This window comes from Calypte anna, chromosome Z, assembly GCF_003957555.1.
Source record: "Calypte anna isolate BGI_N300 chromosome Z, bCalAnn1_v1.p, whole genome shotgun sequence".
In the NCBI taxonomy this organism is placed as follows: Eukaryota; Metazoa; Chordata; class Aves; order Apodiformes; family Trochilidae; genus Calypte; species Calypte anna.
Window position 1 is genome coordinate 11,694,901 of NC_044274.1, and position 16,525 is coordinate 11,711,425.

General features: G+C 42.6%; 1 protein-coding gene across 2 annotated transcripts in view; it reads right to left on the minus strand.

Moving 5' to 3' along the window:
* PDZD2 (PDZ domain containing 2) overlaps positions 1-16,525 on the minus strand; it is a 135,246-nt gene that overhangs the window by 42,942 nt on the left and 75,779 nt on the right. For both annotated transcript variants that reach the window (XM_030467912.1, XM_030467911.1), the window contains exons 3-5: positions 7,180-7,322; positions 6,416-6,548; positions 4,119-4,289 (exon numbers count right to left, since the gene is read on the minus strand). In XM_030467912.1, coding sequence (XP_030323772.1) covers positions 4,119-4,289; positions 6,416-6,548; positions 7,180-7,322 — 447 coding nt within the window. The remainder of the gene's footprint in view (positions 1-4,118; positions 4,290-6,415; positions 6,549-7,179; positions 7,323-16,525) is intronic.

Genomic DNA, 16,525 nt, shown 5'->3' on the forward strand with positions numbered 1-16,525 from the left:
AAAGGATACATCAGGCTCTTTGGGTCAACACAAAATGAATATGAGATAAAGGGATTTGCTGTCCCACAGCAAAGGGGATGCTGCCAGAGGTTGTTTCCCAAGGGGGTTGCCCGAATACCTGGCCTGGGCACAGGGAGGGAAACTGCTTTCCTTCCCAGCTTCACCCCAGCAGGTAGGAGGAGTGATGACCTCCTTTCCTCAATAAGAAATTCTTCTTTTGTATAATTCTGTTCTGCATGGAAAAGACGGCTCAGGGTCTTGCCTCCAGCATCACAAGTAGCAGATATCCAAGGAAGAGCATAATATTACGCAAAGTATAGAGAAATGGTCCCCGGCTTTCTTACCTGCCTCCAGCAATGATAGACCCAGATCTGATGAGGCAGACACACCCTTATTGTATTCAGTAATTTTTTTGAATTTCAACCCATTAATATGAAGCTGTCCACTGAAGTTGAACACTTCTAAAAGAGAGTACTTGGACCACTGTATATTCAACAACACAGTACAAACAGAAACAAAGGCAAAAAACTTTGAAACCAACTAAGAATGGTGTATGTCTCTGGGAACCCCAAATGCCCCAAAATAATCAGATACTTTGCAAATTCTTGGCAAGAAGCTTTCTCTTCAGAGTTCATTTCCAAGGTTGCTCTGTCAACCAGCAATACAGTGACAGATTCAATTACAAGCAACAGAAACATTAGGAAAAAATTAGAATTAAAAATAAATTGTGAAAGGCAAATACTATAATACCATCTTATTTCACTCAGACATAAATGACATTTAAAAATAGCAATGTCAACTGCAAAAGGCAAAATATACATTTGAGGGGAGAGTTTGAAATCTCCAAAGTACCTAAGGACAATTTAACACAACACAACTCCGTGGCCAGCTATTTTGCATCTCAAGTTAAGGAACATTTAGCCAAATTAGCTCTAAAAGGGATACACTTTAAGGATATTAATGTAATCTCTTTTTTTATGCCTGGTAGAACAAGTTGTATTAAAGTTAGAACTTTACGGGTTGTTTAATGTTAAATAGGGCTTTACATAAGGAGACTGTCTAAAAACAAGTTATATTATGAAACTTTTACTGAAGAAACACAAGTGTTGTGTATCTGTTTCAAGTGCTATTTCTCTCAAGTTACAGTTTTCAGGTATCACTAAACACTTCTGCTGTGTTCTGAGGCAGACGATTAGCTCAGATTATACTTCCCTGGCTGGAAACACTTGAGCAGAACTCAAGAGTTTTAGCAACATGCTCACGGGTAAAATTTTTAACATATAGCCTGTAGAAAATACTTTGTGGGTTTGGTTTTGGGGTTTTTTGTGTTTGTTTGTTTGTTTGTGCTTTTTTCCACAGAATTGCACAGTAAGCCAGGTTGGAAGATAGAAGGTCCCTAGTCCTGCCACCATCTCATAGCAGAGACAATGTAGGCAGGTTGCTATGGGCTGGGTCCAGATGAGTTCTGAATACCTGCAAGGATGAAGATTTGAATATATACCTTAGTTCCAAGTGGCAATGTTCTGCCTGGCAATGTTCCTTTGAAATAAAATATGATTTCACTAACACCTCACAATTCACAGATGAGTTGCAAGAGATTCTCCCTCTCTAGGGAGCTCTCAGTAGAGCTCCTGAAAATAACATTGATCCACCAGCACCTAAGGACTGTGCCTGGCTCAGCCTTTATGCAGTTAAATGCTAAGGAATCAATGGCAAGTCCACCAGGTCTATAAACTACAGTTGAAGATACTCTGTGTGTATCAAGAGAGCAGGAGCAGCAAAGAACAGCAATTTCCAAAGAAATTTTACAACAATCTGTATGACTATACATATCTCCCTCTCTCTATATATGTGTGTTTAAAAAATATAAAATCACATGATGCTACATGTTCATACTGACCTTGAAATCAAGTTCTAAGATATGCTTATGAAAAATTTCCCCATCGTGCCCAGTAAGAAGTCAAGTGAGAAGTTTATCTTTTCCATACTTTTATCTTTCTCATGTCCTGCCTGGTAGCACACAGAATTTGCACAGCCTGGCTCATCCGTTCTGGCAGCCTGCCCTGATTTGCAGAGGATGGATCAGGCTGTAGGTAAAGCTGAGGGTCTACACCATACTGAGGGGCCATCCCAGACTGCAGAGCCTGTCTGCAATCCAAAGGCTGAGGTGGCAATTACAAGGGGTATGCAAAGACATCCTGCAATGTCCAACAGGACATTCTTCCTCCTCCAAGAGGAAGAACTTCATGTGCATCTCAAGCAAAAAAGAAAAGGTCCTGAGAGTCACCAACAACTTACAACATTCATGTGAATTACACCCCTCCACCCCTTCCAACAAAAGAATTAATAGAAAAAGAGAAAAGAAGGAAAAAAAATAAATCTTCCTGCTTTTATTCTAATGTGTTTACTCAGGTTTCTGTGACTTCCCCTCCATCCCCCAGCAATGCAGTATGAAAGCACAGACTTACTGCCATCAGGGGCAAGAGTGCCAGGCAGGCAGGCAAATCAAACTGGGTAGCATGGCTGCCAGACAGCAGCACTGGAATAGACAGGATCCAAACTCAGGTCCATGCTGAAGGGGCTCTGGGCAGCCTTGTGTGACTGCGTCTTTGTGGTGGCATACACCTCCAGTTTTGCTTAGCATTATGTTAATCTGGAGAGAAAATACCTGGTAAAAAAAGTCATTGTTGAAAACCAGGCAGAGTCTTGCTGGCAAGTCAGGAGCAAACCAAGTGATAAATAACTCCTGGTGTATGCTGAAAGAGTTGCTAGAATGCCAGAGAGCTGCAACCTGAAGCCACATACAATCAAGAATTGCCAAAGTTGATTTTTATGTTTGAGCATTGCTAAGCCTCAGCCTTCTGAAGTATTACCAGAATTCGAAACATAATATACAGAAGAATTCGAAGTATTTTGATAGCTTCATGGTTTAAGGTCAGATAGCCAAAAGAATGCTTAGATACCCACTCGAGTTAGCACGCAAACACTACACCACTGTCAGTGCACTAAGCATCCTTGACTTGTTTGTTTCTCCATTCCTCTCCCCAAAACGGTACTCTAGCACATACAAGATGCAGCAGAAATAACCAAGCCTATCACAGTAACAAAATGTGTGAGAGAAGAGACTGTTTTAAGCATGGACTCAAAATAGGTCAAAGATAACAGGCAGGTATGAAATGAGCACCAGCACCAGATAGACTGCAGTGCAGGAATCGTCCCAGGGAGCAGGCTTTTGCTCAGAAAATGGCAACTATAAGAAAACAAAATTGGAACCAATCACCAAGCCAGTTTCATGTCTGAATTTTTCAAAGGTTTGAGATGTTTTTTATAACTGCCACAGAAAATAGGGAGAAAAAAAAAAAACAAGGAGAGATAATTTTTTAAAAAGATAAAGGCTTCAAGTGAACCCGCCTGTTTTCTCTTGCCGGAAAACCACCCTGAAAGCTCTGTAGAGTAACAAACATAATTTTATTCTTTGTACAATACAAGATGCCCAGGACACTGATGAACAGAGAGCTGCTACATTACAAATAAATAACAATAATTCACTTAATCTCTGCTTAATGCAGCCCCGAAGGGAATGCGAGCAAGATTATCAACCGGCAAGATTTATTCAGCAGAACTTCAGTTACAGTTCAGATACAGAAATTCATATCCCTCCCCCTAAAAGTGCCTGTTGGCTACAACAGAGCACATAAAATTTTAAGACTTGGATCATAAGCCGTTAAAGAAGTTTAGTTATAAAAGGAGAGGAAAGAAGAGCATATTACTGAAGAAGTACTGAGAGTACCGAGAGACTTCACATCAGCTCCAACAAAAGCAGTGGATGTGGTCAGAAAAAAATCCAGCAGCAGAGAGAAAAACAAAGCCATAGCTTCTACATAGCTTGGAGGACGTGATAACTCCTGCTCCCCATACTGCTGCTTTGCTGCAGCGCAGGACCAGGGATGGCAGATGCTGTGGCAGATGATATCCCCATTTCAGCTTGTCACCCATCTCCCATGGGTGAGACTGTCCTGTCCTGAGGACCTGCTCCATGTCAGGCTGCAGAAGAATGTGACAGATGCAATTGGGTGTCAAGGGAGAGAATAAAAATGTCACACCAAAGCCACACTTACAGCGACCAGCGTTTCAGGAGACACATTCACTCCTTTCACATCTTCTTCGTCTTCTGGCTCCTCATTTTCCTTATTGTCAGTGCAAGAGACAGAGTCTTGGACTGAGCAAGTGCTAAGCAAGTCAGGCAAACTGGTAGATGGATACTTCAGAAAATCTTCTTCACTGGATTCCTACCCGAGAGACAACAAAACATGTTACATCACATGCAGAAAACCACTAAAGTCATGGTGGAACTGCTTCATTTCACCTGCCCAGTTCCCCAGAATGCTCCCCCTGCACACATAGTTCCATGTCCTCAAACTGTAAGGGTTCAGTTATAATAGCAGGCCTGGTTTTAAAATACATACATAGTAAACACAAGCCAGTACCCATCTAAAACATACAGATTGCATAAAGGAGAATTTAAAATAAATGCTTCCCCAGAAGCCTGTTTCTTCCCACTCTGGGGTTTATTACATTTCACTGTAAGCAGATACAGAATTTGTAGACCTCATTGCTCATTTCACTGTATCCCGAACCACGCTTCGTGTTCCTGCTTATGTTCCTGCAGATGTTCCCTTTACACATTTATCTACCTATCTGGATAAGAGTAACACACTGACAACCCTACTTGGGAGAAGAAAACGAAAACTGATCCACTGATCCTCTACCAGCTCAGTCCGTCCTGACACTTCAGAACCTTCTTCCAGCCTTTGGCACATTTTCCTGGAGGCAAATATGTGCATTGGCTGAAACCAGCAGCCAGACAGACTCTTAATTTTATTGCTTTCAGAACAAATCCTGCGTTCATTCAGAGCACTCACCTGGACAAACTGTGAGGCTGCTTCCCCATACCAACAAATAACACCCAGAGGAAGCTGCTGGGCAACACTTCACCTCTTAACACCTTTACTGAGACTGCCAAAAACATGGCACAGCCCAGGCTCCCCAGAGATTGTATTTCCAAGTCCTCCTCCCAGGGACATGAAAACTCTCCAAGAACACAAAGCTTGGTCCAAACAGATTCATTCCTGATCATGAATGTGAAATTTTATGCTGTTAGGTTATTCACAATAATTATTTTGATCCATTCATCACATGAGCAAGCAAATATTTTTAAGGCAAAATCTATGTAGGCTACTGCCTTGTGTTCTGAGAGAGTCCAGTTGTCTACAGGAAACACAAAATATACCTACTTCAGGTTCAAGCACATTGTTTCCAGATAAAAAAAAAACCAAACCCCAGAAAAAAAACAACTAATAAAAAACAATACCAGGTTGTGAGCCTACAGAAGGTCTTCAATGAACTTCACTGTCTGGCTGAAAACCTGGACAAAGCACATGCTCTTTACTTTGGATAGGATGGGATAGAGCCTCTGCCTTAGAAACATGAGTGTATGGCATCCCAGGAATCTGTAAGACCATCCAGACGTTAAGCCCACAGAAACCTGCCTTAGGTTGGCTGGGGAAAGCTGAAGATGAAGCTAATTTTTTTTTTTTTTTAATAACAATACAGTGCCCTGCTGACACAACACACTTCACCTGGAAATGCAGGTTATGAGCAGGGTCCCTTTGTCCCAAAAGATTCCTGCCACCACCCTAATGGTCCTGACTGCCCCTAGCTGCAAAAGGTCCTTCTTTCAGGCCCTGAGTGCATTTGTGAGATGGTTAACCACCCACCAAATGCTTCCCAAGGACGGGAGCGGAAGGCTGTGGTCCAGGGAGGAGACCCAACAGGGCCAGGCAGGATTTTCTTAAACAAAGGAAAAAACATTGTGCAACATCCCTCCCATCTCTCTTGTGTTGAAAGCAGAATGAAGAGCTTGACTGATAAATGAGTTCTACTCTCATTTCCCTGAAATTTCATGCTTCTTTATCTGCAAGAGCTCCACTCCAAGCTATTAACAAGGACAAAATAAGGAACTCAAGCCAAGAGATCATCATCAAGAGCCTTCAGGCACAGAGACAGGACAAGAGATGAGAGCTATGGAGGCTACACAGGCAGGAAGCAGAAGAGGCTGAAACAGCCTGCCTGATTTAGCATACATTTTAAGAAAATGTTTTTGGCCAATATTTAAGTAACGCCTCCGGGAATGAACACTGAGTCATCTGCACACTGAACAACAGTGACAATACAAGCAAGTCATTAGGCTGGTCTATACCTTGCTGAGTTGCCACAGATCTATGGCAGCTAGGTTACATTTAGGGGACGAAATGTGCACATGTGCCTCCCTATCCAAAACACGCCCTATCCATGCAGCACTTGCACAAACTCTTGTGAGTACACATAGAGGAAACCACCAAGGAGATGACTGTACCTTGCTAGCCACCACCAGCTGCACCAGGCCAGCAGCCGAGCGAAGGAGGGCCACAGCATCCTGGTGGGAAAGCCCAACCAGCGACTGCCCGTTGATCATGAGAAGCTCATCACCCACCGTCAGCCTGCCATCCCTGTGGAAACAGAGTGGGAACATGGAGCTGGAGAGCAGTCCTCCCCCCACTGATGGGATGGGGAAGGCATGCGGTGGGATATGGAGCTAGGGACAGCATCTGGCCTGGATGATGCTAAGGTTGCAGTCATCAGAGCAGTGTTACTTGCCCAAAAAGTGGCTCAGAAATGTTATAAACAGAGCCTTTTCACCCTTTTTGCAGGGTTGGGATCCTTCAAGCTTTCTCCTTGCTGGAGATGACCAGGGCACAGCAGCAAGCCCCACCAAGGAGCAGGGCTGGCAGTGAGCACCCTGGGGTGCATGACCCACACTCATTCATTCATTATCCCACAGGAATCCCATCTTCTGAAAAGAGACTTGGGAGAAAAACTCTCACAAGCCATTAGAGTCTCTGAGTTACAGTCCATCATTAAGCAACGGTTTGATCTATCTGTACTTTGGGTTAAACATGCCAAAAGTAGCTTCAGAGACCGATCACACAAACAAGTTTTAAACCTAAAAATGCCAGAGTCCCACCCTCACGCAATGAAAGGGCAAATACACCATGCCTGCCTTGATAAGCCTGGCTAACAGTGATGGCCACAAGTGCTCCATCACACCCACTCCCAAAAAGGCATCGCCAGTCACCTCACCTGTGTGCAGAGCCACCTTCCTCCACGTGAGTGATGATGATGCTGTGAGGGGACCGCTTCGACCCTCTGCCTCCTGTTATCTGGATGCCCAGCCCGTCTGTCCCCTTCAGGATCTGCATCTTCCAAATGCGGCAACCTTCTCGCTGAGAGAAAATGTGCAGAGAGTCCTTGAATATGGATTTGGACAGTGAGAGAGGGCTGGGAGGGTACAGGAGGAAGCTATTTGGCACCTTGCTGCCCATCACCACACATTTGTATAGCTCAAGCTATACACGTGCTTTTGCTGAGCTTTGCTTTGTTAGCTGTGGTCCAAGCGAAGGAGGCAGAAAGAAGGATGCAGCAGAGAGAAGGGTCAGCATGTGGAGGTTTCCTTGCAGGGCTGTTTGCAGCTTTTCTGAGCCACGCAGTGGTGCTGCTCTCAATGCCCTGATCCTTCCTGAAGCAACCAGCCACCTCAGACCCCTTCGCCAAAAACTCATGGATGAGCTGTGCAGGGCTGCAGAGGAGCAAGATGTTGTTCAAGGCGGATTCTGAACATCAGGTAGGGCAGCTGCTACTGCAGCAGGGACCAGACTTGTTTTACACAGCAGTGTTTCCAGCTCCGGAGGGGTTTGGAAGATTTGAGACATTAGAAAGAAAATGCCAGCTTCAAATGATCATCTGCCAATCAAATATTTCTTACTGGACAGCTGCTGTAAAGACTGTAAATAATAATTTAACCACCGCAGAGAATAACTTTTCAATATCAGCAAGGTAGTAAGTGATGTTGAGAACACCTTTATTTATTTTTTTTTTTAATTTTTATAAATATTCATTCAAAAAGTGCTTTACAAACTCTGGAGCTATACAAAAATACAAAATAAACATTATTTCCCATGAGTCCTACTGTAAGGACTAGGCACAAGGAAACATAAGTGTGGCCATTATTAGCAGAGCAAGAAAAGGAAGAAGAAAAAGAAGCAAGCAAGCAAGAGATACAAGGTGATTGGCAGGATTTCCTTAGAGAGGGGAGGAACAAGGATAACAGAATTATGGCAAATCCTAGGAAGTTTGTAAGCTTGCAAGACACTAAAATGCACAATCTGGAGGCAAGTTTTTAGGCCATGTGTTCTAGGCACTGGGTCCCAGGTCAGCTATTTCTGACTGGGTCTGTTCTGCACACAAGTAACGTTCTCACAGTATGCAAACACCCAAGTAGCAAAGATGATTAAAATTTCATGCCAAACTGTGAAGAGCATGTAGAAATTGCTGCTTGTTTCTGAGAAGGAGAACTGCTAAATATATCGGTGAACCCAAGGGTTGTTGTAGCAACCTGCAGATTCTAGGCCAACATTGTTTATCAGAGACTTTATTAAGTGAAGAAAATGTGCTTTTCTAACCTGATCACTGGAGCCCTATGCTGAAACTTTTAAATGCAATTCAAGATGAGGTTTTCAGACACAGGAACAAAGAGGTCAGTATCTACAGCAGTATCTTGAGAACAAAGTGGAACATCATCATCATCATCATAATGTTACACAGCCCCAGACCACCGGTAGAAGAAACAGGAAAAACAAACCAGGTATCTAAAGAGGTAACCCAAAAGTTTGAGCCTGTAATTATCTACACCTGTTGGTAATTTGTTAACTTGAAAGTCAGGCACATGGGCAGTAACCCAGTAGCTTTAACTGGGATCCTCCATGCAGTGGTAAAAGATTAGTCTCCTGCTGAATAACAGGACATGTCAGGACAGAGAATACTTTGAGATAAGTAAGAGTGATACATGAGACACTGTGTTAAATGCAGGGGCAAGAGTCAACTATATTTATCTACATAAAGACCAGAACTAAGCTATAGCATGAAAACGCTCCAGTGAGGTTTGACTGCTATGAAGTGCCTTGTACCCATAATGAAAACAGTATGACAGAGAAATATAATCTCTCTTCCTCCCCCATCCAAGCCCAGGCTGAAATTATGACCATCTATTCTCCTCTCAAGATGCCACTCCAATCCAGTTTGGAAGAAGACCTTCCAATAAAGTTTAACAATGCAGTCATAAATTTGTGTTTAATCATTTGCAAGAGATTTTTGGAATGTGAGTTATGCAGAAGCCCACGATGTGCAGTGCCTAACTTGCATTCCTCAGCCCTCCTCACTATCACTCACCTTATTTTAAAAAAAAAAATAATAATTTAAATCCCTAATTTCTGCTTAACTGACCAACTCTCAAATACTTCTTCACAGAGGAAAATACTTAATAGCAGCAAACAGCAAGCCTCCACTGCTGGTAATGTAAGCAGCACCATCTTATTCCCTTTGAACTTCCACTGAAATCAAATCACTTGCAAAGTGAAGCGTTACTCAGTCCTAACACAGATGGCAGAACACAGCCACAATGAAGACAATGAAACCATTTGGCAAATACCCAAACACATATTTGGTTCACCCATTTTCAAATGATATGGTCACTATCTCCTGTCTAAGGAAAAGTCTGTCCCTGGAGTCCCCGCTTGTCAGCAGCATGCATTTCACTGGGAATAAACAATTTGGCATCAACTGGAAGTCAGATCCCCTCACTCTTCTTTCCCATTTCATAAAACATCCACAACTTTTCATTAACCCACGTGCCACAAAGCAAACACCTGCACCCTCCCCACCACCCCCACAAAAAAACCTGCATGTACCTCTGAGGTGCTTCACTCCAGTATTTCAAAAGTTAAGTATTAATAAGCAGATGACTAGAAGTTTTGCTTGAAGCCTTTTGGAGAAAGAGGGTGTTCAGCAGAACCTCCTCGCCATAAAGCTGCTATCTCTTTTGCACAGAGCAGCACAGGTAGTTCACAGCCAGCTCAGAAATGCTGCTGCTTTGCATGTGCATCTTATGTGACTCCATCACAGGAAAGCCAAGCCTTGATACAATATCTCTGTGCCAATTCCAAGGATCTGTAAATGCCTACAAATTTTACTTGAAACCAGTTCTCCTGAGTTACTGAAGATTCCCAGGTTCAACAACACAAATTCGAAATGTGAAAATTTAAAGAAAAAAGAAAAAAAAAGTTAAAAGAAAAACAAACAAACAAAAAAGCTGAGTGATGTGCACCTTCAATTTTGATATTTTCATTTTCTAAAGGATCTTATTTTCAAGCTTTCTTTCATAAACAAAAAATACTACATGCTCACTTAAATGAAAGCTATGATTCTAAAGTATTCACTCTGCTCCAGAGACTTACAATACCCAGGGGAAACCTCAAGTGCAGTTAGAGTTGGCAGTTTGCAGGTTTGACTGATGTCACTGTTCTTAGAGCCTGTATAATCCCTGCCCAGAGAAGGGCAAGTTTAAGTGCTGACTGGTCTCTTTCCATCGGCTGCACTATTCTGATTGCTGCTTGGCTGCTGTCAGTTTCATATTCCTGTTAGCATCTGAACTTGTCCATCCACTCAGGATAATTCTCCTAGTTTCATTTGTACATGATTCAGAATGACCCTCACAGCTTCATTCACAAGTGACAAAATAAATCCGTACACAAGCACCCACAACCCTTGGTGCAAAAGCATTTCATGACCAATGCAGAGAGGTGCTGATGTTGGTCCACTCAGTTGTCTCAAACTCCAGGAATCCTCATCGAGGACAGAGAGAGTGGCATTACCAGCTCCTGTGCAAATAGGGAGCAGGGCCCTCCCTCCCCACTCTTAAAGATAAGGAGATCAACCTGAATCCCTCAGTTGCCCTTACCAAAGGAAGGTCACAGGAATGAAGTTCAGCCCTTGAAAACCTAAGCTCAAATGCCTCACTAGATAAGGTGGAGTGACTACCTCTGACAGTCCACAAAATATCATGCAGTTCATTTGAGATTTGACCAAGATGCATACTTAGATGGATACTATCAATGCTTCATTTGAGAGTGTCAAAAAAATAAGAAGCCAAAACTTCCCCTTAGAGATTTGTTCCCATCACAGGCTAAAGAAGTTGGGGATGTTCAGCCTGGAGAAACGGAGACTCCAAGGTGACCCTGTAGCAACTTTCCAGTATCTGAAGGGGGCCTACAAGAAAGCTGGGGTAGGGCTTTTTACACTGGTGTGTGGTGTGAGGACAAGGAGAAATGGTTTAAAACTTGAAGAGGGGAGATTTGGGTTAGACATTAGGAATAAATTCTTTAATTTGAGGGTAGTGGGACACTGGCACAGGTTGCCCAAGGAGAGGGGTTGGAACTAGATGATATTTAAGGTCACTACCAACCCAAACCATTCTATTATTTTACCTCCTTTCAGCAACTGTTAACTCTGCTCTACCTCATGGACTTCACCTGTAAAACCAGAGCAGCAACAAACCTGCCTATGCAAGGGGACCCTGGATTGCTCTCATTTGGAAGGGTTTCATGACATTATGGACTAACAGTTGTCCAAAACTCTCTCAGAGGAGATTTAGACTGAGTAATCTATTGAAGTCCCTTCCAGACCTACATTTTTTACTTCCCTCACTTCTGTGAGCACTCCTATAGCAATAAGAAACACAAGTGGTTCAATCAGAATGCAGTTGGACCCATGGCTAATTTTTGTCCTTAGCAATTACATCATTCTTAGGTGACTCAACTTTCCTCCCAACTTGGCTCTCTCAAGCAGGCAGGCCTTTAGATCAGATTTTTCCACTTGCAGCTGATCAGCTTCAAAGTGCCTAAGCTACAAATAATTAAAATGTTTTTAGAGACAGTACAGAATATTCTACTTGGATTAATTGTGAGTAAAAAAAAAAAAAAAATTTAAAAAATGGGTCATCTTACGTAACAAACCGCAAGTGAGGATAGAGAATACAACTGGCAGCTTCAACTGGGTCCCTGCAGGCTGTCTTTCTCCACTGTGAAGCCATTGTACATCAGACAGCCTCTGTAAGGCTACATCTGGAATAAACTAGTGTGCTGCAGATCAGAAAGGGAGCACGCTGCCAGCGCGACGTGGGGAAGCGCGCCTTCTGCCTGCTCCAAGTGCATACCATCAAATGCTCGATTTCATAAGCACATCATTAATAAAACAAAAAGGGAACATTTTTTCCTCCGAGTGCTGAGGTAAATAAACAAATAAATAAACAAGATTAGCGGGAGTCCTTTCCCCTTCTTCCCCTCTCCCCCCCCAGCCCCCCCTCCCTTATTTTTCTTTCACCAGCTAATTGTAGGGGAGTTTAAAGGGGTTTGAGTGATTTTGACTGTGCTGCGTTCAAGAAGCTGCAAATCTGCATATACAAAGGAAAGATTGCTTTGAAATATTGTATTAAAGAAAAGCTTGGCAGGAGCAAGGTGTAAACAAATGGAAAACAGAATGCAGTAAGTAGCTAAAGAGCCAGACAGTAAAATGGAAAATGTGAAATAGTTGTCTACAAAAAGGCACTTTATGTCAGAACACCAATTCAAGTGAACTTGATGTAAATATGTAACAATTTTTAAATAAAAATGGAGATAAGCTGTGATGAGAATACTAATAACCATGCAAGGTCCGTATGCATACACTGACTGCTACTGGTCCTAACAGCCCTGGGGTGCCTCTTCCTCCACATTCCAACACAGATTTTTTGATTGTCTGTCTGAAGGGGATGGTTCCCACTCACAGACCTCACAGGCTTTCCCTGCAGAGGTGGTACAAGCACATAGAGAGCTCTTCCTCACCATTCACAAAGCTGCTTTGGAAACATTACACTGAAGAGTATAAGTTTCATGCATTAAAAAACATGACCACAATAGGCGTGACAGGAGCTGGCAAGTCAAAGCAGGACAAAACAAGCACAAAATCTTCCAAACACAAATGTATCACATTCAGACCTGCAGAAAAGCAACTGCAATGATCAGTGCATCCTCCTCCTTTACAGGGCTATGGAGTACACTGGGGTGGCCATATCAGCACCTTAACTCCCCAGCATCCTTAACTGATGTGGGATAAATTAAAAGCATTGCTCCCAGCTGCCTGCCCCACCTTGGGTCAAATGATGCCTCCTCCCGCTATCCCCATTCCTCAGCAGGCAGGTGGGAGAGGCGGATGGACTGGTAGCTGGGGAATCAACTTGCAGGATCACATACCAGAGGAGTAGCTCAAACACATCAGTCTCAAGATACAGACAAAAGGCATCACTCTTCACATCACAGACATTACTGTGAATGACTCAGTACCAGATAATCAGGCCAAAATCTGATTTTTGCAGATTCTTAACAAAGCGATTATTTCATTAGTGGATAATGAGTATATTTTTCATCTGATCTCAACCAAGTTATTTTTAAGGCTGATCTGACAGCAGGACTCCTACTTTCATCTGCTACCTTGGGTTTTGTTTTCATTGTTGTACAAGCAAGCCTAGTAAGTCAAAGACAAATCAAAACCAGAGGAAAAAAAGAAGAAAAAAAATCTAAATTCCTTTATCAACAAATTACTCCAAGACCCAGCCCAGGCTACGAAGCCTTTGGCTTCTACCTGCAGATGAGGCAAGCCATGCAGTGGGTATCTCCTACATCACTTGAAAGAAAACCAAAGCCCCAAACCCCAGTAGCCCTTAATATCCATTACACTGTACTAACCACGTGAACTCTCCATGTTCTTGAAACAGACAGGATCCAGCAGCACAGCAGAATTGTGACTGCATTTAAGTGTCCATTGCTGATTTAACAAGTTTCCTTGATGGGACAAACGGCCTCCAGATATTTGTTACCCTTTTAATGAAATGTGAGTGCCTTCCCAATGGAAAGAAAAGCATCCTAGGGGATAAAGCCTGAGGAAGAGTCAAAAGCAAAAAAATACCTTCACCAAAACACCAACACATAATTAAAATACAGGAAACAGGTATCACAGCAGAGGGGACAAAAATTCTGTACCTTGACACAAGCGTGTCACCCAGGAATCCATGTCCCCAGACAGGATGCTTGTTCACATAATTTCCTTGGCAAGGTCTGTAAACATTTTATCAGCCATTGCAAGCACCCAAACTACATCATCACCCCTTACAAAAATGTGATGGAGTAATCTGTCATCCTGAGCCATTACCACCCGGATTACTTCTCCCTGGGCTACCCTCTTGCCATCAAATGAGCCTTTATTACAAGATGAGCTAAAGGATTTCTGAGCTATCTCCCTCTCTGGAAGGTTCTAGCTAGGCAATTCTCCCAGGAGAGCTCAGGCTTTCAGGGGTTACAAAGTGCTGCATTCCCTCAAGTATCTTGCCCAGTCTCATTCTCTCGTTAGGCTATTGCAAAGGGCTGGCTGGTTTGTTTCTCTGGAAAAAATCCTTTCTGCCTGCAGAAGATTAAAGGCAATCCTACAGTAAGTCACCATGCTCCCATGTCAGCTAAAGAAGGGTCTCTCATGGGAACTGGTATTATTTTTGTTGACATGGGGAATCCTTTGGGTTTGCTCAGTGGTTTCAGCACCCTGCCTCAAAAATTAAGTGTATATAGCATTTTTACTCTGATTAATACTGGAAACATGACAGCACCTCAGCAAACAGCATAGTCTATTTTTAGGCATGTCCACTTGGTTTCAAAGATTCACACTCACACTTAATGATTAAAACATTAAATGGTGTGAGCTTACGTTTCAGCTATAGCCAGCCCTTTGCATTCCAGTTTTGGGCTAACTGTACCTTTAATGCCAAAAATGAAATGAAAAAAAAACCCAAAAGAGACCTCTCTGTGTAGATGGGAAATGATTTCATACTGGTGCTCTCACCTAGGATTTGTGAGAGCTGACCATGGCTTAGATCTCCTGTAACACAACCTCATGTGTATCTCCTGTGCTGCCTTGGGGGGAGCTCATTTCCTAGAGTGAGTTTCATGATGAAACATGGAAACTGACTCATTACAACTCATTACCAGCCTATCTCTATGCACAACCCCCCCCCATGCACCCTTGGAGAATTCAATGCAAAACCAGAACAAAAGGACACTGATTGCTATTCAAAATCAACAGCTACAACAACTGTAGCTATCACTTAAATCACAGCAAAGAAAAGACAAAACCTTGTTAGATGAAAAAATCTGGCAATGAGTGATACTTAATCCCAGAATGCTGTGACAACAGCTGTTTTATGGCAAGGTGGAATGTAACTGGCAGCATTAAAAATTAACTAATTTCACTACATCAAAGGACTTCCTAAACACCTCAAGAAAAAGCAAGGCCATGTTTTGTCAGTGCTGTACAGCTACAATTAAATGACATACCTTGTCCCTAAGAGAGTGTACAACCCAAAACAAGCAGGAGAGAGGTAACACGTGCTTACCACAGTGCACATTAAAACTTCAAGACAGTAGCTTGCCCCAGGATTCATGTTAATGAAAGTTGGAAGCAAACACAACAGATAAAAGACGTTAAAGCAGAAACATTCTGAGGAAGGTCGTTACATGAGTAAAGATATCTACACTAAAAACTAGAGTTATTTATGTCTAAAACACGCATCACATAAAAGTCCCATAAAAGCACTGATGAAACAGTAATTACTGCTTAGATTGCCAAAAAAAAGTTGATGTAAAGCAACTTAGCTTCAGTGGTTTCCATGGAGTACCTTGCTCACAACAAAGTTTTCATTTTGGGAAAGCAAGTGGATGAGAATTTTTTTTCTCTATCACATTTAGAAATATAGTAAAATGCTTACAGCCAGTAACTTATTTCAAGCCTCATGTTTTGATTCCTGTGAGGTGCCATTAGCCTTCCTCTTCTGCTTGGCTAGATAAGGAACATTTTCCATTAACCAAAATGCAAGGTAAGGCTGGCATTTACCAATGCTAATTGATAAATACTGCTACAGAAAGGCTGTCAGCCCTTCCTGACTACAAAACAAAATGCAATTTAAAAGCATTCATCCCTTCCCAAGACAAGCCATCTTAATAAGAAAGCAATAATGGCCCTGAACAAAGAAGAGAGTTGCTGATAGAACAAAACCAAGTTCCAGCAACAGGAGCAAAATCTGTCTGGCAAAGACCTGGCTGGTCTTTTACATACATGCACACTTGTGTATACTTGCATACACACTCAGGAGTCTGGAAAGGGTTGTGGTCTACATACGTTGAGCTTAGTTGGTCTACAAGATAGCAATGCTATCTAGGCACACTGCTCTGGAAGCTGTGACCCACTGAGGAGTTAACTGTGGTTAAGAATACAGAGCCAAGATCCTGAAGCACTACTATACCCGACCCCAAAAAACCTCTGTAAGGCAAGACATTAATATCCCTTTGCCTCCCCCCTCCCTATTTTTAATAGATGGTAAGCCAACTTCTCAAAAATGCCAGACACACCTAAAGGGACCACTAGATGCTGACTTGTTCCAATCCTGGAAAGGTGTCCCACCATTGCCCTGGTGGAACCACCAGCTTGGGAAACCTGGTGCACACCTGCACTCTTT